This window comes from Hemiscyllium ocellatum, chromosome 30 (genome assembly GCF_020745735.1).
Source record: "Hemiscyllium ocellatum isolate sHemOce1 chromosome 30, sHemOce1.pat.X.cur, whole genome shotgun sequence".
Lineage (NCBI taxonomy): Eukaryota > Metazoa > Chordata > Chondrichthyes > Orectolobiformes > Hemiscylliidae > Hemiscyllium > Hemiscyllium ocellatum.
In genome coordinates this window covers 25,097,655-25,120,076 of record NC_083430.1, presented here as the reverse complement: position 1 = coordinate 25,120,076, position 22,422 = coordinate 25,097,655, and the positions used below count along the sequence as shown (strand labels likewise).

General features: G+C 40.8%; 1 protein-coding gene across 3 annotated transcripts; it reads left to right on the top strand.

Annotated features, from left to right (window-relative positions):
• The first annotated feature begins 4,949 nt into the window (after nt 1-4,949).
• Nucleotides 4,950-18,584, top strand: LOC132829943 (zinc finger and BTB domain-containing protein 8A-like). 3 transcript variants are annotated; one of them, XM_060847368.1, is made up of 4 exons: nt 4,950-4,966; nt 12,746-13,694; nt 14,212-14,390; nt 16,249-18,584. In XM_060847368.1, the coding sequence occupies exons 2-4, from the start codon at nt 12,761-12,763 to the stop codon at nt 16,609-16,611; spliced, it is 1,476 nt and encodes a 491-aa protein (XP_060703351.1). In that variant the 5' UTR covers nt 4,950-4,966; nt 12,746-12,760; the 3' UTR covers nt 16,612-18,584. The 3 variants fall into 3 exon arrangements, with proteins under 3 accessions (XP_060703351.1, XP_060703350.1, XP_060703352.1); XM_060847367.1 differs by lacking the exon at nt 4,950-4,966 and adding an exon at nt 5,158-5,240; XM_060847369.1 differs by lacking the exon at nt 4,950-4,966 and adding an exon at nt 5,506-5,593.
• Nucleotides 18,585-22,422: the final 3,838 nt, after the last annotated feature.

The following is a 22,422-nucleotide window of genomic DNA, read 5'->3' as shown; positions in this document are numbered from 1 at the left end:
GTGCTGCATTTTGAGAAAGCAAATCTTAGCAAGACTTAATGGTAAAGTCCTTGGGAGTGTTGCTGAACAAAGAGACCTTAGAGTGCAGGTTATAGCTCCTTGAAAGTGGAGTCGCAGGTAGTTAGGATAGCGAAGAAGGCATTTGGTATTGCTTTCCCTTATTGGTCAGTGTATTTTTGTCTTTTTTTTCTTTTTTTCTCTTTTTTTAAAAAAAACCCACACTACCGCCTAATTGTGGTAGTGCTTATTTTTTCCCCAGCACCCATGTTGTGTGTGTGCAGGTGAGAGACACAGTGAGACTTTTCGATTTCGCTGCACTTTGGATGCTGCCTGAACTGTTGTGCTCTTCCAGCACCACTGATCCAGAATCTGGTTTCCAGCATCTGCAGTCATTGTTTATACCTGGGGTGGGGGAGTCCAGAACTAGAGGGCATAGGTTTAGTGTAAGATGGAAAAGATATAAAAGAGACCCAAGGGGCAACTTTTTCATGCAGATGATGGTACGTGTATGGAATGAACTGCCAGAGGACGTGATGGAAGCTAGTACAATTACAACATCTACCATCAAGAATGGCTTGGCATTGAACTGATTGAACTGCTCAGGTCCTAAATGGTATAGCTGTTAGACTGGGTTTGCGGCAAGTGATGAGGAAACACAAAAGAGGGAAGAACATACTTGACCTCATGCTTACCAATCTGCAAGCTGCTGAGGCATCTGTCCATGACAGTATCAGTAAGAGTGACCAACACACAATCCTTATGGAGACAAAATCCTGCCTTCACATTGAGAGCACCCTCCATCATGTTTGGTGGCACTATCACTGTATTAAATGGGACAGACTTGATCAAGCCTTGGTATCATGAGGTACTGTGGATCATCAACAGCAGCAGAATTGTTCCTGTGTTAATGGTGGAATGACTGAATGTTTGTGGACATGGTGTAGCCCATTCAACGGGCTGCCTTGTCCTAGATGACGTCAAGCTTCTTGAGCATTGTCGGAGCTACACCCTTTCAGGCAAGTGGGGAATAGTCCATGGCACATCTGACTTGTGCCTTGTAGATGGTGGACATGCTCTGGGGAGTCAGGAGGTGAGCTACTAGCTGCAATATTCCTACCCTCTGGCCTACTTTTGTACCACTCTGTTTATATGACCAGTCCAATGATGTTCTTTGTTCACTGACCACAAACAAAGAAAATTTATAGCCCAAGAGCAGGCCCTTCGGCCCTTCAAGCCTGAGCCGATCCAAATGTACTGTCTAAACCTGTCGGTCAATTCCTAAGCATTTGTAACCCTCTGCTCCCCACCTACTCATGTATCTGTCCAGACACATCTTAAATTAATCTACTGTGCCTGCCTCTATCACCTCTGCTGGCAATGTGTTCCAAATGCCCACCACCTCTGTGTGAAGTGGATGTTTAATCTGGGATTCATTGATGGTCACACTGTTGAGTGTCAAAAGATCAGTGATTAGATGGTCTCTTATTGGAGATGGTTATTGCTGGCAATTGGGTGACATGAAGGTTACATGCTACTTGTTATCCACACCTGGATATTGTCCAGGCCTTGTGCATTTGGACTTGGACTGCTTCAGCATCTTAGGAGTCATGAGTGGTCCTAAACATTGTGCAATCATTGGTGAACATTCCAACTTCTGACTTGATGATGGAGGAAAGGTCATTGATGAAGCAGCTGAAGGTGGTTGGGCCTATGACACTACCTTGAAGAACTATTACAGAGATGTCTTAGAGCTGAAATGACTGACTGTCAACAATCACACCCATCTTCCTATGTGCCGTACATGACTCCAACCAGGCTATGGCAATTCAAGTGTTTGTTGAAATCCTTAAGAGCCATACAGAAGGAAAGCAAACCCTTCAGCCAAACTTGTCCATGCCAACCAGGTTTCCTAAACTACACTAATCCCATTTTGCCTGCATTTGGCCCACCTTGTAAACCTTTCCTATTCAGCTACCTGTCCAAATATCTTATAAATGTTGTCATTATATTTGCTTCTACCACTTCCTCTAGCAGCTCATTCTTCCCACTATAGGAAGCATATGAACACATTGGAGAGAGTGCAGAAAAGGTTATAAAAATGATTGCAGGGATAAGAAACTTCAGTTCTGAGGATAGATTTGAAAAGTTGGGACTGCAGTGTTGGAAAGGGAGACTAAAAGGAGACCTGATAAAAGATTTTCGAAATCATAAGTGTTCTCGATAGGGTGGGTGGGGAACAAGAAGAGGATGATACCTCGTGATACCAAGATAGAGGAGCAAGAAGAGGAAGGCACCGATTTGAAGTGATATGCCACATGTGGGAACAACATCGATGAATTGCATGAAGTCATGCTTCTTAGAGAGCCAGTGCAGATGTGATGGGGTAAATGCCCTCCTCCTGCACCACCAGAATTCTGAGTGTCTGTGGGAGGATAATTAGTGGCGTGATGTTTGTTGCAGCAGGGTCTTTCAGACAATTGGGGCATAGGGAAAATTATTGACAGGAGGCACTAGTTCAAAGGGATGGGTTGCATCTCAACAAGGCTGGGTCCATTTTTATTGCAGGGAGGTTAATTCTTCATGGATTGGAATTAAATTGGCAGGAAGATATGAGCACTGATATATAAATGTAGTGAAGAGGAATAAACTGCACAAAACAAGGGATGGACAGTATTAGAAAAGAGTCCTGTCATTAGTAAACAATAGAGCAGACTAAGGACAAAGAGGAGCGCAATTGGTTTAAAATGCACATTTACAAATTCGTAGCATGGTGTATTGGTTTAGTTAATTCAAATAGACGTGGGAGTTTACAATAATAACAATGGAAATTGTGGGGGGGGGGGTGGGGATAATATTTGAGGATGTTCAAACAAAGGAAGGCGCGTGGCAATAGAGGCATGCGGCACAGAAACAGACCCTAGGTCCAACTCATCTGTGCCAACCAGACGTCCCAATCCGACCTAGTCCCATTTACCAGCATTTGGGTCATATCCTTCCTAAACTCTTTTCCTATACCACTCAGACACCTTTTAATTATTGGAATTGTACCCACTTCCTCTGGCAACTCATTCCATACGTGCACCACCCACTGTGTGGGGAAAAAGATAACCCTCAATTCCATTTTTTATGACTTTCAAGACCTCCAGCACCTGCTGGCCTGTATTATGCATTCTCTTTAAGACATCATAATTTATTTCCCCAAGTTCCCTAGCTTCCATATCCTCCTTCACAGTAAATACTGATGTGAGTATTTGTGTTTAGTATCTCTCTCATCTCCTGTGGTTCTACATAGATAGCCACGTTAATCTTTAAAGGGACCCTATTGTGTCCGTAGTCACTGTTTTGCTCTCATTGTACTTATAGAATCTTTTGACTGGACATATCAAATGGGCCAGGGTAACATGGGAGGTAAATGTATACAGTGCACCAGGGATTGTTTCTTAGTGAGTATTTTGCCAAACCTATCTGGGGATCATGCTATTTTAGATCTAGTAATTGTAGTGAGGTTAGATTAATAAAAGCTGTTGCAGTTAAGAACCCTCTGGAGGGTGACAATCACAAAGCAGAGAGAACAACTTGGATCTCAAAACAGCGTTCTCCACTTAAAAATGGTATTTGCGGAGATATGAAGAAAGAACTCTGAAGTGGCTAGGAAAATAGACGGTGGGGGGGGGGGAGATAGATAAATACATTTTTGCTAAGCATTATAAGTTATGTCAAAAAGATGTACTTGACAAGGACGAACCTCATTTGGTTATCAAAGACAGTCAAGGAGAGCATTCAGTCAAAAAACTAAGGCATACAAAGCGACTAAAACTAACGATAAGTTGAAGATACTGACGGAAAGATATTGTGTTGAAAGATGATGAACTTAAAGGGGAAAGAACAGAATTCATTTGTTCGGAATTAAGAATAGTGTGATCATGTTCCTGTGTTCATTTTGTAGCCCTCAAAGCAAATGTGCATGGTAATCAGGTATGAAAGTGGGATCTTAATTAGACAAGTATTGATTTAGATATTGTTTAAGTGTTAGGAGTGTTATGAAATAGAATACATATAATAAAAGTGACCAATGTTCAACTACGTTTGAGGCTTTGCTAGACCTGGTGGTGGGAATGAGGTTTACTAAATGTGAGAGAATACTTGGGTAAGAATGATCATCATTATAAAGTTTAGACTATTTATTGTTCTCGTTAACAAAGTAAATTTTCTAAATTAAAAAGGACTAGTTTTGGATTGAGATACTGCTAGGAACAAGAAAAAATTACTTTTATGAAGATGTTTTAGACACCGTTTAGGTATATTGCAGGAAGGTGAATGATAGGAAACCAAAGCTCCAGCTCTATGGGAAGTTGCACTATAGAGACTCGTTTCATTTTGTATATGTCAGATGAATTCTTAAAATGAGATGCTGGACAAATACAATATGTTGTATTGTATTTATGTTGTAAGTTAGTTAAGAAGAAAATAAGATTGACAATCAACCAGAAGAGATGTGGAAAAAGATCTTCTATACCATGCATGTAGTAAAGAAAAAATGGGCGTTACAGCAGGGAGCTCAAGACTACCAAGTCTCTTTCAGATTTATACTTCGGTTCTTAATCAGTGTATAGTTTATTTCCCGTTCTCTGCATAGCTCTTAACCCCTTTGGCTAAATGCTCAGGAAGGATGATGTTTGCTGTCAACTAATGCAGCTCGCTTCTCCTGTAATGAGACCTCGGAGAGGGGTCTGTGTATCACTGGTGGAAAATAACAGTTGGTTATTTTCTAGAATCTTATAAAATAAAATTATAACCATGGAAACTAATCAAAAACCGCCAAAATAAGTATAACCACAGCAATTGGACTGAAAATTGCGGTTCAATCGTTCGTGCTGCCTTTCGTCTCTTAAGTGCCTCCGGGTGTAAATCCGGGCGTTAAAAGCACGTCCGGGTCGGACCGGGTGGAGTGCAGCGTTGGTTGTTGGTAAGGGAAGGGTTCGGGGCGTTATGCCAGCATTGAATCATAAATCTAAATTACCACCCGAGGGCTGCTGAGTTTGGCGGTGGGCGGGTTATCGGTTACCCCGGGGAGGGGGAGGGGGGAGAGGCAGGCTCGGTCTGGTGGCCGGGGGTATAACCCGGGGGGAGGGGGTACTGGCGGACTCTGTGTCCGAGATTGTGCCGAAGGATAAGCTCCTGTGTGTATGTGACTCGCAGAAAAGCGGGTGTTTTAACCGCACGGAGGCTTCATCGGTCAAGTGGGTGAGGGGGGAAATCCTTTGGGGGGAGGGTGGGGGTCTGTACCGGGCTTGCCCCGTTCCGAGCGCGGGTGGATGGATGATGGGGCGGTGGGACAGGAGCAGCACGCCGCGAGTGGGCGGGAGGCAGAGAGACTTGAACGGGCGGATTCTTGGGGGGGGAGTCATCGCTCATTGAACAGGCGGTGAGGCTGACCGGGCGGATTCGAGAAAAGGAGTTCATCGCGCATTGAAGAAACGGGTGGCAGTGAAACTGACCGGGCGGGTAAAGGCAAGGCGGGGCGGGGGTGACCGCGCATTGAACGGGCGGATTCTTGTGGAGTGAGGTGGGCAGGGATCGAAATAAACTGACGGTTAGTGACGGCAGCAGCGCGAGGCGCAGTGGTAGTTGATCGCGAGCACGGGCGGTTAGTCCCGGACAGCGAGCCGGCGGATTGGCTCCCGGGCGTTACTCGCTATTGTTATCCATTGTGTCGCTGCGATTTGATTGGCATCTGTACTAGCCAATTACAACAGGGAGGAGGCGGGTTCTGTGTGCAGACGTGAGCTGAGTCTATCCATGTTTCCCGCCAAGGTTTTACTCTCAGCTGTCCATTTTGGGGGAATTTTTAAAAATCTTCCAGCTCAAATTGTCCAGGTTTATCAATTGCTTCCTCTAAGTACTCCTGATCTGATTGTTTTCAATGTGTGATTATAGTATGAGCAGGTGCTTCACGGTGAAAGCAGTCCTGTCCATCCGTTGATACCGTTAGATAAATAAAATCTTGGAAACATTAACTGAGTTGGCAGGATCAAGAAATCGGATGTTTTCCCTAAATATAACCATTTTATTTGTTTTTACCATTTGTGCGCATTATTTTTTAAATTAACGTGACATTGGAAGACTTTTGGGTTTGGAGGACAGGATAATCTACCAGATTGTGGAACTCTGGATTAAAGTCACACATTATGTCTCTTTTTAACATTTTCATTTTAGAGTATATTATTAAATATTAACATTTTTGGTAGTTTATGAACCGAGAGTTAAAGTTATTGGAGATTTACTATTTTTACAATATAGCTGTAAAAAGGATGAATATGGGAGTGGGACCATTGTAATTGGCAAAAATGTAACTGTAGTGTGATATGGCTTGCAGTTCGCCTTTGAAATGTGAACTAGAGTTTATAATGAAATCTGGTGATAGGAAGTTGTTCTGTGGACAGGCATGCATTGAAAGTAAGTTGTTTTTTCAGACTCCCTAGTTCAAGTTAAGCTCTCCAACATCTTCAAGAATAAGAGAATAACTGATGAGCTTAGGATGAAACCATGGAATCCTAGAATTTTGCAGCAAAGGAAGAGGCTGTTTACCAAATTGTCTGTATCACTGTTTTGAAAGAACTATTCTATTTAATCCCACGTCACAGCCTCTTCCCCATAATCCTGCAAAATAGTCTTGTTTAAGTCATAAAGTACATGCCCAGATTCCATTAAAAGGGTTCTGTGAAATCTGTTTTTATCATACTTTAAAATTTCTCTTTTCTGCTCATGGGATATGGCCATTGCAGGTTAGGCCAGCTTTTATTCACCTGGAGAAGGTAATGGTGTGTGGTCCTTTGGTGTAAGGGACAGTGCTGTCAGGTAGTGAGTTCCAGAATTTTGATTTCACAATACGTCTTGGTGAAGAAGGATCGGTGACTTGATGTAATGCATTTTGCAAATGGTACATACTACTGCCTACGTGTACATTGGTGGGAAAAGGAGTGAATTTTGAAGAGTGCCAATCAAGTGGGCTAATTTGGAACTTGAGTGTTATTGGAGCTGAATAATAATTATTCTCTTGATTAGTGCCATGTTATTGGTGGACAAGTACTGGTGGGGGGGGGATGTGAGCTACTGAGTGTATAATTCAAGCCTATGACCCATTCTTGTCGCCATAGCATTTATATGGCTAGTCCAGTTGAACTTCTGGTCAATGGCAAACCCCGGGAGATTGATAATTGGGAATTCACTAGTTTGGTAACAGAAAGGTTGTAAAAGGTACTGAATGTGCAATTTTGAGTGAATTGCGAATGGCAGTTTTGAGTAAACAACCCTATTTTTGACTTCATGTTAGAGGGAAGACCATTGATGAGGCAGCTAAAGATGGTTTGGCCTAGGATATTGCCCTGAGAAACTCCTAGAGTGAAGTTCGTGAATTAATATGAGTGACCTCCACACCATAACTATCTTTTGTGTTATGTACAACTCTATCCAGTGGAGAATTTTTCTCCTGTTTCTGTTGGCTGTAGTTTTGTTAGGAATCCTGAATGCTGTTCTGTCAAATGCTGTCTTTTATGTGTCAAGGCCAGTGACTCTCACTTCACTCTGGAGTTTAAGTCTTTTGTTCATGGTTGGACCAAGACTGTAATGAGGTCAGGAGATGAGCGAGTGGCTTTGCCAAAACCCAAACTGAGCATCATTGAGCAGGTTATTCCTTTGCTAGTGCCACTTAGTGGCACTGTTGACAACCCCTTTTGTTCTTTTGCTGATGACTGAGAATAGACTGATCGGGTGGTAACTGGTCATATTGGATTTTTGTGTATTGGACATACCTGGGTAATTTTCCATATTGTCTGGTAGATGTCAATAATCTAACTCTATGGGAAAGCCTGGCTAGGTGTGTGGCTTGTTCTGGAGCACATGTTTTCAGTACTATTGGTGCAATGCTGTCAAGGCCTAAAGCTTTTTGTAGTCTCTAGTACCCTCTGCCATTTCTTGATATCACATATCACATTGACATGATTGTTGCATGGTATCTCTGATGCTTGGGATTTCAGAGAGAGGCGGAGGAGAATCAGTCACTTGGTACATCTGGCTGAAGATGGATATAAATAGAATCCTGACAGCCCATCGAGTCTTCACGGACCCTCCACAGAGCATTCCATCCAAACCTAGTCCCTGACCCTATCCTTGTGACTCCACATTTCTGGACACTACGGTATAAATGATTCCATGTTATGCATTGATAATCTAGGTTGCTCCATCATTGACAATACACGTGGAACCTCTTTTTTTTTTCTTTTCGGTTGTCTCCTTGTCCAGTGCCACTCACAATTTTATGTGGCATGACTGCAAAGCTTATATCCAATCTATTGAATCTGAGATCATTTAGTCCTTTTTTTTAACACGTAGTTTACATAGTTTGATGTGCAAGTAGTCCTGAGTCCTGGCTTCACCAAGTTGACACCTGAGTTTTACGTATGTTTGGTGTTGCTCCTGGTAAATCCTCCTGTTCGCTTTTTTGAACCAGGAATAATCTCCCATTAGATTGTAATGAGTAGGATATTATGCCGAGCTGTGAGGTTACTGTGGTTGAATACAATTCAGCTTTTGCTGATAGCGTACAGCATCACATTGATGCCCAATTTTGAGTTGTTAGATCTGTTGGAAGTCAGTACTATTCATTTCAGTAGTTGGGTACACAACACAACATTGCCATCCCTTATGTGAAGACTGGATTTTGTGTCATCATTGACTTGTATGGTTATCTTTCCTAATGATAGTGCCGTAGACAGATGCATCTGTGAATGGTGAGGATGATGTCAAGTGAGGTTGGCTTGTTGGCTCCCTACCACTACTACGTGGATATAACGTATGTTCACAGTACAGAGTGTAAGCATATTGGCATGGTTAGGTAGTTGGAAACTGGGAAGGCTTAATGGATCATTTTCAGGTTGGCAAGATGTAATAAGTGGTGTGCTGTAGGTATCAGTGTTGGGACTTCAACCTGTACTCATCCATGACCTGGATGAAGGGACTAAAAGTATGATTACTAACTTTTCTAAAGACACAGAAAAACAGGTTGGAATTTAGATTGTGAAGTGGACATAGAAGCTACAAAGGGATGTGGGTGGTTAAGTGAGTGATCAAAATCTGGCTTATGTTTCAATTACACAGGGCAATGATGAGGGCTTTTCTAGAGTTCTGAGTACATTGTTGGTCTCCTTATTTAAGGAAGGATGTAAATATGTTGGGAAAAATTTCAGAGAAGGTTTAATAGACTAATATCTGAAATAGGTAAGTTATCTTATAAGGCAAGACTGGACATGCTAGGCTTGTATCTGCTAGAGTTTAGAAAAGGTAGATGTGACTTGATTGAAACACTTAAGATCTTGAGGCATCTTGACTGGATTGATGTGAAAGAAATGTTTTGTCTTGTGGATGAATCTAGAAGTAGGGGTCACTTTGAAAATATTGAGTTGCCCATTTAAAATAGAAATGAGGCTCACTTTTTTTAAACTTGTGAAGCAAGTCTATGGAACTCTTCTTCAAAAGGCAATGGAAGCACAATCTTTGAATAATTTTAAGGCGGGGTAGACAGATTCTTGGTAAGCAAATGGCATGGGGAATGATTGCAGGGGAAGGTGAGCATGTGGAGTTGAGGTTGCAATTAGATCCTCCATGATCATACCAAATGGCAGAACCTGTTCCAGGTTTATACATTTGTATTTTTGTATTTCAAGTATAAAATTTGTAAATACAAAAAAAAACAGCATTACTGTCATGATATATAATGTCGTCTTAACTTCTCAATGTTATTACTGTATTGCACAAACCAATTTACATGCTGTATTGCATGTAGATGAGTAAATATGAACAGTTTCAGGGATGAGTGACTTCAGTTACTAGGTTTTTTTGGAGAAGCTGGAGTTATTCTCATTGGAACAAAGGAGGTTGAGGAGAGTTGACGTTTTGGCCAAGATACAAGAAATGAGGGAAACTTTTTTTTATGAAAGGAGTGGTAATAACATGGAATTTGCCTGTAAGAATGATGGAAATGAAAATGATGAATGATTTCAGAAGGAATTTGGATTGTTCTTGAAGGAAGTAAACTTGGCATATGGCCGAAGGTATTTATGTAGGAACAAAAATAGGCCACTGAGCTTTTCTTGCCATTCAGTATAATTGCTGCTGATTAAACACTTCTGTGTGTCTTACCTAGGCCATCCCCATAATTGTGTGTGATTTTTGATAGTTTGACATCTATCAATCCCTACTTAAATGTACTCAAAGATTGAACTTCCACAACCCTCTGGACAGGAATCCCCAAGGTTCACAACTCTATGACTAAAAGCAGTTATCCTCGTCATTGACCAAAGTGGTATTCCCCTTCATTCTTAAGTTTGTCCCCAGTTATATCCCAAATTGGGGCAGCATCTTACCTGCATTTATCCATTTTAATTATTTTGTAAATTTCAATGTGATCACCTCATTCTTCAAAACCCGAGAGAATACATGCCCAGTTTGCCCAATCTTTCTTCATAGAACAGCCCAACATCTAGGGAGCAAGTCTGGTGAACCTTCAATGCACTACCCTAGGGCCAATATCTTTACTGAGCCAGGACAAAAAACTGTGTAATGTACAGTCTAACCAGGCTGCTATATAATTGAAAGGACTTCACTTCTCCTGTATGCACATTCTCTTGCAATGAAGTTTACCATTCAATTTGCCTTCCCAATAGCTTGCTATACCCACATTTTAGTCTTCAGTGACTATTGATAAGGGCACCTAGGTCCCTTAGTACATCTATATATCTGATGTTTTAATATTCAAGAAATACTCTGCACATCTGTTCCTCCTGCCAAAGTGGATAACACTTTCCACATTATATTCCATTTGCCATGTTCTTGCCCAAATCCTCCTGATGTTGTTTTACATCTTCACAATGTACATTCTCACTTAGCTTTGTATTGTCTGCAAATTTGGACTTCCACGGACTGAAATGGTCATAGCCGTAAAGAAAAACACTTGACTTAAAATGATCACAAGCATCACCAGACCACAAATGGATTAGTCATACAGTCATGGGGATGTACAGCACGGAAACACCCTTCCGTCCAACTCATCCATGCTGACCAGATATCTTAATCTAATCTAGTCCCATTTGCCAGCACTTGGTCCGTATCCATCTAAACCCTTCCTATTCATACCACATTAAAATGCACAAAATACAGAACACGACAGGAAACAGCTGAGATTGTCTTGTAGAGATATATGTCAAAAGGATTCAGCAGGTGGACTTTGAGAACTTAATATTGATAAATTTGGTTTACTAAAGTATTCAGTATTATTGCAGGTTTTATGTCATTTTTTTCTATTGTCTGGAGACAGAGGTTAGGAGTAGGAAAAGGCCATTTAGTCCTACATGCCTGTTCCATCATTCACTATCATTGTGACTTATTCTCCAATTCAGTACTTTTTCCTCATACCCTTTTAGACCTAAGAACAATATCTATCTCTCTTTCGTAAATATTCAATGTTTTGTCTTCGAGTGCTCTTTGTGGGAGAGCATTGCACAGGCTCACCAGTCTCTGAAGGATGTTCTCCTCATGTTGGTCCTAAATGGCCTACCCTGTAACCTTAAACTATAACCCTTGTTTCTGGACGCCACAGTAATTGGGGACATCCTTTCTTGTGTTTATTTTGTCTACTCCTGTCAGAATAGTTTATGGGTTTCTGTGAGATTCCCCTCATTCTTCTAAACTCCAGTGTGTATAGTCCTAACCAATCGTGTCTTTTCCAGGAATCAGTTTGGTACATCTTTGTTGCACTCCCTCGTTCGGCAGAATATCCATTTCCAGACAAGGAGACCATAACTGCACACAACACACCAGCTATGGTCTTACTAAGATCTCAACAATCACAACAAGATATCCGTGCTCTTTTACTTGAATCCTCTTGTAATGAAGGCCAATATAACATTACCTTCATCACCACCTGTTGCACCTGCATGCTTACTTTCAGCAAGGACATCCAGGTCTTGTCATTGCTCTATCTTTCCCAGTCTATCACCTTTAAGATAATAATCTATCTTGTTTTGCTACCCAAGTGGATAATTTCAAATTTATCCACATCATACTGCATCTGCCATACTTTTACCCACTCACTGAACTTGTTCACCTCACACTGAAGCGTCTCTGCATCCTCCTATCCAGCTTTGTGTCACCTGCAAACTCAGGTATTATATTTAGGTCTCTCCTCTAAATTATTGTAAATAGCTGGGGTCTAAACCCTGATCCCTTTGGTATCTCACTAGTCACTGGCTGCTACTTGGAAAAAGACCCAGTTATTTAATCTCTTTACTTCCTGTCTGCCAACCACTTCTCAATCCATATCAATACATTACCCCCAGTCAGATCCACTTTAATTTTACATGCTAATCTCTTTTGTAGGACTGTATTGAAAACCTTTAAAGCTCAAATAAACAACATCTGTGGTCTCCATTATTTCTTGCTTAATACAGAATTTTTTTTAAAACAAAATGCTACTTGGAATGAATTAAGAATTTAATATAAATTATAAATTGGTAGGTCCCTATATATTAAAGACATCAAAGGATATGAGGAAAGTGTAGGAAAATGGCATGAATTAGGAGATCAGCCATGATCCCATTGAATGGCAGAGCAGGCTCAAGGGGCTGAATAGCCTATTGCTGCACCTATTTCCTATCAGTAAAGTGATGTTCTTCATTCTTCATGTCCACAGAAGACTGCTCTCAAAATGGAGATCTCCTCTCACCAAGCCCGATTGCTTCAACAGTTAAATGAACAGCGCAAACAAGAAATGTTTTGTGATTGCAGCATCATTGTGGAGGGAAGAGTCTTCAAGGGTCATCGTAATGTTTTATTTGCCAGCTGTGGCTACTTTCGGATGCTTCTCTTACATAACGCACAGGATGTGGGACAGCCTACAGTAGCGACTTTTGATGTCTTTTCTGCTGATGCATTTACACTTATTTTAGACTTCATATATTCTGGGAGGCTGTCCCTCACAAGCCAAAACGTCATTGATGTGATGTCAGCTGCCAGCTACTTGCAGATGACTGACGTGATCAGTGCCTGCAAAAGCTTCATCAAATCATCTCTGGACATCAGTGAGAAAGAGAGATATTTCAACCATTCCAGTAATGGTGAAAATAAGTGTGGGGATGTGTCATCTTTGTATACCAGCAGCCGAGGTCTGGAGACTAACCCTGTTCACGTTCAAAAAAGTACTGATCCAGGGTCTGTTGTTGGACACTCCTGGAGAAACTTCAACTTTCATCAACAAGTTGCAAACCTCCAGCATTCTCCAAGAGACCATCTGCCAAACTCTTTAGTGAATAATCGAGCACACCAGGAAGTACCTGAACTTCCTGTTTTCAAAGTTAGTAATCTGTGTGGTTCTGGTGTGACTACCAGAACATCTGAAAATATAAACACTGTTTCTCAAGCTGAGGAAAAAAGAACATCAGATTCTGAAATGAGTGCCCCTCATGTGAGTTATCAGTTCAGGCATGAGCCTGATGTTTTGCCCAGGGACTGGCCATTGCCACGACGAAACGGTGACTCAGTAAGGCAACCTTCACGAGGTAGAGGTCGAAAAACTGAAGATTGGTATCCTCCAATGCCTACAATTTTGGAAGTTGTGGGGGACTGGAGTGGAGAAGGTGCAGGTAAAGTGTTTTATATCCTGTGTGTCAAAATGGAATGGAGGGCACATTTCTAGTGCGTTTTGGTGTCTGGCTCCCTTTGTTTTCTGTAAAATATCTTTATCTAGTTTAACCCCTATCTAAAGACAGGATAGCCCACATTTTTGAGATCAGATCTGTAAATTTGCTGCATGTTAGTATTTCAATTAGAATCCTGTAATTTGAAAGATTGTTGCCAATTTAATTGATTCATAATTACAAATTTCAGAAACACACGAGGGAAAATGGTAAGGTGCTGTGCGTTGTCCCTTCCTGTGTGAATTGAAGAAGTGTAAAAGATTGTGATGAGAATACAACTGTAAATGTAGCTCCCTTAGATGTTTTCTTATTTGAGGAATTCCAGCAATTCAAATGCTGCGGACAGGCGATTTTAATATAACTTATATTTACATTCATCTGGTTACATTGCATATGTAGAACGTTGTCAATATTTTAATTTCAGTATGAGAAGGTTGTACTGAAAAAGTGCATTTTTTCCAAGGAGACTGCAGTATGTTACCAAAGATGAGATTCAAGTGTCCATTCTGTACGCATACAGTAAAGCGGAAATCTGACTTAAAGCGGCATCTTCGATCACATACAGGGGAGCGACCATATCCCTGTGACTCCTGTGGGAAGAGATTCACACGGCTTGAGCATCTTCGTAGTCATGTCCTAACTGTAAGCATGAACTCCTTTTGCGCTGAGATTGCAAATTATTTCTCATTCCAATGTTCATCACAGCATATGCGCATCTTGAATTCCTGTAACGTAACTGAACCATTATCTGTTATACAGTAACCATAATCAGTAAGCTGGAATGGGGAGAAGTATGACTGATTAGTACCAGACTACCACTTGGATTAGATCAGGCATAGAATTATGGAATACTAACGAGCTTCATCTGGAGGCTCACTGATGATGTTACCTACTATGGTGACGAAACGCCTGAAAACGAACCTTCCAGCTCAGTCAGCAAACCTGCATCCAGGATTGTGGAATATTTGATCATCTTTCATTTCTCTTTGATAGGGTTTCTAAAGTAAAATTTGGTCATTTAAAACTCAACTTACATAACTGACTCATTTTTCTCTCCTGCTATCCTGTTCAAACTGCACTTTTACTTTGTACTATCGATAAAAAACAACCTAGTTAGTATTATTCATTCATTCGCATATGCTTTGCTAAAATTCAGGTCCTTGGCTCACTGTCTGATGCTTTATCCTGAACTATTTTCTTGGCAGTTTTTGCCAGTGATCATTCAGAATTCTCCTCCACTCTTGGGGCAAGATGAAGAGTCAAGCCCAAAATCTACCTCAGCTGGAAAACGAATCAATCTGCGCTGTTATTATTTAAATTACAGATTAGCCATCTAGCTAATAGGCCATCTATATATGTACAAGAAAAGATTATTGTAAAGTTCTATTAGATTACAGATGATTTATGATTAAGAACTTCTAAAACTGAAAGAACTCTGCTTTCGTTCAACCTTGAACAATTTCAAAGGTCTGGCTCTAAATACTCTCTGTGGTCAATCTACTCCCATTGACAGTGATGGAACTCAAGTTAGAAGTTATCTTCGAGTAAAAAATGAGGTCTGCAGATGCTGGAGATCATAGCTGCAAATGTGTTGCTGGTCAAAGCACAGCAGGCCAGGCAGCATCTCAGGAATAGAGAATTCGACGTTTCGAGCATAAGCCCTTCATCAGGAATAAGAGAGAGAGAGCCAAGCAGGCTAAGATAAAAGGTAGGGAGGAGGGACTAGGGGGAGGGGTGATGGAAGAGTTTCTGTGCAGAGGAGATGACCTGGGGGGTGCAGTGAGAGAGGGACTCACTGAAATCCTTGTAGAGGGAGGAAGAGAGCTTCTTCAAGGAAGGCATCCTTGTAAGAGGATTCGCAGTAGGTTAAAATCTTCGAGTAAAAAATGAGGTCTGCAGATGCTGGAGATCACAGCTGCAAATGTGTTGCTGGTCAAAGCACAGCAGGCCAGGCAGCATCTCAGGAATAGAGAATTCAACGTAGAAGTTATCTTGCTGATTTTGAAACAAACAAATTGTTGCTTTACTGATGAGTGCTTGATATAGTCAGTGTTTTATATACATTGCAATATTGGGCATATATCAGTTGACCCCATTTCCCAAAACATTACAATTAACGTAATGGAACAGAAATTAATGTGTATAATGAACTCATAAAAACATACGAATGTGCCACTTGATCCACTGTGCTTGTGCTGGCTGTCTTGCAGTGCTCTCAAAATAGCCTAGCTTCTTTGCTTTTTTCTCCACAGCTCAAGTTTTGTTCCTTCAAGTATTTATCCAGATCTCTTGGGATTATTATTCCCCTTCCAATCACAATAGTTCACTGCCTTTTTAAAAAAAAAATTTCTCCAGGTTGTCCATTATTTCTTTTGCCAATTAATTTAAATCTGTCTTCCAATTTACAACCATTTTGCTACTAGATAAAGTCTCTATCAATCCACGACATTATCTATGGCTTTCATTTTCCTAATTTTATATTTTGTTTGAACATTCCTAGATCCACAAATCTGGAAAGCTGGTTATCTGCAAGATCTGCAGGAAGCCATTCACCGGCATTGCAGCTAAAATTATGCAACATGATGGCAAGTGCTATGGACTGTGCAATAATTGTGCATGTCTGATGAACTCCGGTCACGATGATGAGCCTATTGACCTGGAAGCACAGCCAGACCAGGATCTGGAATTTCAGGAAAGTGACAAAGAATCTGGCTGGATGTCCACGGAGCCAGATGGAGAGACTGAGATCCTGAGCTCAGGGGGCGAGGGTTCAGGAAACAATGAAGTTCATGCAGTACAAGAAATCCTGGATGATGCAGATGAAAAGGTCCAAATTTATGAGAAAATTAAGAATAGTGACTGAATAAACAAATATACAGATTTTTCTTTAAACAGAAAGTAAACAAATAATAGTTATTGAGGTTCCTGAGCCAGATTCCAACAATATCTACATTTCTTTGCCTAACAGAGGGTTAAAGGCTGCAGATATATATTTGTTTCTCATTCCTGTCAAATGGGGTGAGGGGTGAATTCTTCAACAAACTATTGTTTTAAAAATTAAATTGTTTTGATGTTATGTGAAGAGTGGTAAAAAGGAAGTGAATCTCCAGGATGTGATTAGAATATATCTTCCTCTGGATTTCTTTTGTGCTCAAAAGTAAAAACAAAATACAGCTATCAGAGAGCCAATTCTCATGGCAAACTGTCCTATCTAATGTTGTACATAGGTATGAGAGTTTCAACAGCAACATTTTGTACTCAGAAGTGGTCCTGGAATTGTATTTTTATTCATAGGAAATGTGATGTCGCTGACAAGGCCACCATTTACTATTCTTGTGTTATGTTCAAAGCAAGTGTGAACAAATACAAAACCTATGTCTTGGCTTGTTTTAGAAAAGTAAGCATTTGTGGAAAGGGAAAGGTACATGTTACCGTCACTTTAATTCCAGTGAGTGTAGTGGTGCTGCTGGCAGCCCCAATTATTTATCCATTGAACTCTTGATCTAATCACTTTTTCAGACTTCAGATGGAAACTCTCAATGGCAGGAATTAGAACAAACCTCATTTAATGATGTTGCCAAATCAATTTTTTTCAACATACTTCCTCCAAAGGTTCACTTTGTTTGAAATCATACAATTTACTTTTTGGTCATGTGAAATGTAGAGAATAAATATCCCATGTCATTACCTACTTTGCTTCTTAGTTTGTTAAAGCAAATGTTGCTCATTCTCTTCAGTTTTAGTTAGAACATCTTTGTCACTCTCATGTTATGATGTATTGGGGTATACAAAATATCCTTGGTATTTGGACTCCTTGGACTTCAGAAATATAGAATTCACATGCAGAACAATAACTTGTGTTTAATACAGCATCTATAATAAGGTAAAACTATTTGCCTTAGTAAACGGTAACTCATCATACAGAGACTGTGTCATTATTATCCTTCATTACTTTTCATGGCCTGGTGTTATTAGATCTGAATGTAAAATATTGCTGGAAATGGTCTCTCTGGTTTTATGCCTAAGCTTCAAATTAAAGTGCCCATTCAGGTGACTCTCTGAGCACCACTATACAAAAAAAGGAAAGGTACATGTTACTCACTGGTCCATAGGTAGGCATTTTGGGATATATAGGAGAAAGTGAGGACTGCAGATGCTGAAGATCAGAGTCGAGAGTGTGGTGCTGGAAAAGCACAGCAGGTCAGGCAGCATCCGAGGAGCAGGAGCCCTGATTCCTGATGAAGGGCTAATGCTTGAAATGTCGACTCTCCTGCTCCTTGGATGCTGCCTGACCTGCTGTGCTTTTCCAGCACCACACTCTTGACAATGGGATATATGTTTTATATTTTGTTGCAAAGAAGACTCATTTACATAATGGTTTAGAGAAAAGATGATAAGGAATTTGATTTTAAGTGATCACGAATTAAAATTTTGTGGTTCAAGCCTTAACATAAGGCTGATCCAGAACAGTTATGTGCTATTGCAAGGAATGGAATTTTTTAAATGTACATGTTTGCTTGGATTTTATCTTACAGGAGTTGAAGGATTTCTCAAATATGATATGGTTCATTACTTTTTGTATGATTGTGTATTTTGAAATATTCAAAATTAAACTTAATGTTTTGTTGTGGGACTAATTATTTAAGTTAGGTATGGATCGAATGAGTGTTCTGAATAGCCAAACACGTTTCGTTTTAATAGGTGAGACTTGTAATGTATTATGTTAGCTTTAGAACAACAGTGTTATTAAATCATGTCCAAGTTGTAAGTCCAAATAATTTTCTTTGTACTTTGGAGGCCGGAAAAATGTCTGTTTATTCAACAGAGTGTAAATAACTGACAAAATAAATTGAACATTTTTTTTTCACAAATTCTGTCAGTCATATGAACTAATTTGGTGTTCTGATGATTACATTTTCAGTTCAGCACAAATGACAATTGTGAATCAATTAACTGCATTATAATTGTCACATATTTGAGGTCACCACTATATAGTCTCATTGCTCCTTAATTTAATTTTTAAATTTTCTTTTCACTCATTCATGAGATGTGGGTATTGCTGGCCAGACTAGCACTTATTGCACATCCGTAACGACTCGTAAGGCAATTTAGGTTTCAGCCATATTGCTGTAGTTCACATAGACCAGTCCAGGTAAGGATGTATGATTTCCTTTCCTAAAGGGCACTAGTGAACTAGGTGAGTTTTAATTCCCAGATCTATAGTGAATTAAAGCTTCACTATCTGCCATAGTGGGATTTCAACTAACATCCTCAGAACATTAGCCTGGAGATCTGGATTACTCGGCCAGTGTCTTTACAATGACATCATCCATGCTAGTATATTGCCCCCAGTCTCAAGCACTTTAAATTTTAATTTGCTAATCTCCCATATGGGGAATATCAATGGCCACCTGAAATTCAAATCTCACTAAAACAATTGGTTCTCTGGCAAGGGTTTTGCTTGTAGTACCCTCAAAACCTCTTAACTGGTTTGTCAAACACAATTTTCCTTCATAAATCCATGTTGGTTCAGTCCTATCATATAAATATTACATAAATATCTAACAATCACACTCTTTCATAGTTTCTCTAGTTTTGCCACTACTGACTAAAAGGTCGGTAGTTTCCTCTCCTTCCTTTCTTAAACAATGGTGATACATTTGGAACCTTCCAGTTTGCCAGTACTTTGTAGACTTAATAGAATTATGAAAGATGAATAATACATTTTCTATATCTGTTGCCATCTCTTAACGCTCGGTGAAGGTTATTGGATCCTGAGGACTTGTCAATTTTCAGTCCCATAATTTTGTCAATGCAACTTTTTCACTCACTAATATTTTTCAGTTTCATATTCTCATTGGAACTTGGATCTTTATTATTTCAGGGTGTCATTGTCTCTTCTGGATTCATCTTGAGGATACTTTGCATTGTTTGGTGTAGTGCTATCACTGTGCTAACTGGTATTGAGGCCACACAGATCGCTAATTTGAGGCATTGATGTGGCACTGTGGGTCATTGGCAGCAGCAAAATTATACTCCATACAATCTGCAACCTTATGACTGGTTAGATGCCAATCTTATCATTACCACCAAGACAGGGAATTAACTCTGGTTCAATTAAGAGTGCAGGAGGATATGCCAGGAGCAGTACCATGCAGATCAAAAAAATTGTCAACCTGGAAAAGCTACAAAACAGGACAACTTGTGTATTGAAAAGCATAAACAGGGCTAAAGAATTCCACAGCCAGCAGTCCTTCAAAATCTAGTAATGAATGACAGTGAACAATTAAACAATTTACTGGACAGTGAGACTTTACAAATATTGCCACTTTCCATTTTTCCGTTGGGGGTCGGGGATTGTGGTGAACACGTTTTGGAAAGATATTGCCATTATGGGGGGAGCCTAGCATATCAATAAAACGGTTAAGGCTCATACATTTGCTAAAATCTTCAGCCAAACATGTCAAGTGGATGATTCATCTTGGCCTCCTTGAAAGGTTCTCAGTATCACAAATACCGGTCTTCAGTCAATTTAATCCACTCTGAATGACATCAAGAAAAAGCTGGGGCAGTGAATACTGTAAGGTCTTTGGGCCCTGTCAGTATTTTAGCAGTACTAAAGTTAACAAATCCAATGCAGTGAATTACAACCACATCAGTCTCTTTTTGATTATCAATAAAGTGATGACGTGGTCATCAACAGTGCTATCAAGCAACACTTGCTTAGTGATAATCTGATCACGAATGTGCAGTTTGATTTTACCAGCAACACTCAATCCCTGACCTCATTACAGCCTCAGTTCAAACATGGACAAAACAGCTGAATTCCAGAGGCGAGGTAGGGGTGACTGTCCTTGACATCAAGGCTATATTTGACTATGTGTGGCATAAAGGAGTTCTAACAAAATTGAGTCAAGAGATGCACTATTTGGAGTCATACCTTATTAAAAAGGAAGATGGTGTGGTTGTTGGAGATCACTCATCTCATCTTCAGAACATCTCTGCAGGAGTTCCACAGGATGCTGTTCTAGGCCCAACCATCTCTAGCTGCTTCATCAATCACCATCCCTCCACCGTAAGGTAAAAAATGAGCATGTTTGCAGATGATTGCCCAACATTCAACAGATTTTGACCAATATTCAGCACCACTTGCAAGGGTCAATTCCTGAAGCAGTCCATGTTCATAAGACTTGGACAATATCCACGTTTTGGCTAATAAATAACATTCATGCCTCACAAGTGCAGCTCAAGGACACCTTAAATCCAACCTCTTTTCACCATCCTGCTCTCAAACCCCTTTCTCAGTGATCAGTACTTGAGGCTAGTCTGTCTCTGGCATTCTGCTTCTGAAGTGAAAAGGCGAACCGAAAATGTCTTGTTAGTCACCTCTACTGTTTTTTAATGGCCATTTTTAATAATTACTTATTTAAATTATCGGTTTAGTGTTTTGCAAATGCTTTTCTTTTGCCGAAATTCACGGTAGTTTTTTTTATCTTTCCAAAACGTGTTCACCACAATCCCCGACCCCCAACGGAAAAATGGAAAGTGGTCATCCACGTGAAAACTTGGTTTTGCCCTCTTGATAGTGTGTTGGTGACTTTTGAGTGTGAGGAGACATCAGTTAGATTAAGTAGGCGTAATTTAAATGCAAACATTCCTAGCTTCCTAGTAGACCCGCGAAAAAAAATCCTTATTCAAAATATATATTGATATAAAATTCGATTCCCACATTCATAACGTTTTCGAAGTTCTTCATGTTGTACTGTACCTGGCTCCGGATTTCTGAATCACCTCTGCCCACTGATCCGGATCGAAGAACTCTGCGGTAAATGCTGGGGCGAACTGACTGTATTTGAACCCCTCTGGGTAGTTCTCCTTCATAAAGTTCACATACTCGGGCTGGTGCACACCTTGCTGAAAATGTGTTGCTGGTTAAAGCACAGCAGGTTAGGCAGCATCCAAGGAACAGGAAATTCGACGTTTCGGGCCAGAGCCCTTCATCAGGAATGAGGAGAGGGTGCCAGGCAGGCTAAGATAAAAGGTAGGGAGGAGGGACTTGGGGGAGGGGCGATGGAGATGTGATAGGTGGAAGGAGGTCAAGGTGAGGGTGATAGGCCGGAGTGGGGTGGGGGCGGAGAGGTCAGGAAGAGGATTGCAGGTTAGGAGGGCGGTGCTGAGTTCAAGGGAATCGACTGAGACAAGGTGGGGGGAGGGGAAATGAGGAAACTGGAGAAATCTGAGTTCATCTCTTGTGGCTGGAGGGTTCCCAGGCGGAAGATGAGGCGCTCTTCCTCCAACCGTTGTGTTGTTATGTTCTGCGATGGAGGAGTCCAGGCACCTGCATGTCTTCGGTGGAGTGGGAGGGAGAGTTAAAGTGTTGAGCCACGGGGTGGTTGGGTTGGTTGGTTTGGGCGTCCCAGAGGTGTTCCCTGAAGCATTCTGCAAGTAGGCGGCCTGTCTCCCCAATATAGAGGAGGCCACATTGGGTGCAACGGATGCAATAGATGATGTGTGTGGAGGTGCAGGTGAATTTGTGGCGGATATGGAAGGATCCCTTGGGGCCTTGGAGAGAAGTAAGGGAGGAGGTGTGGGCGCAAGTTTTGCATTTCCTGCGGTTGCAGGGGAAGGTGCCGGGAGTGGAGGTTGGGTTGGTGGGGGGTGTGGACCTGACGAG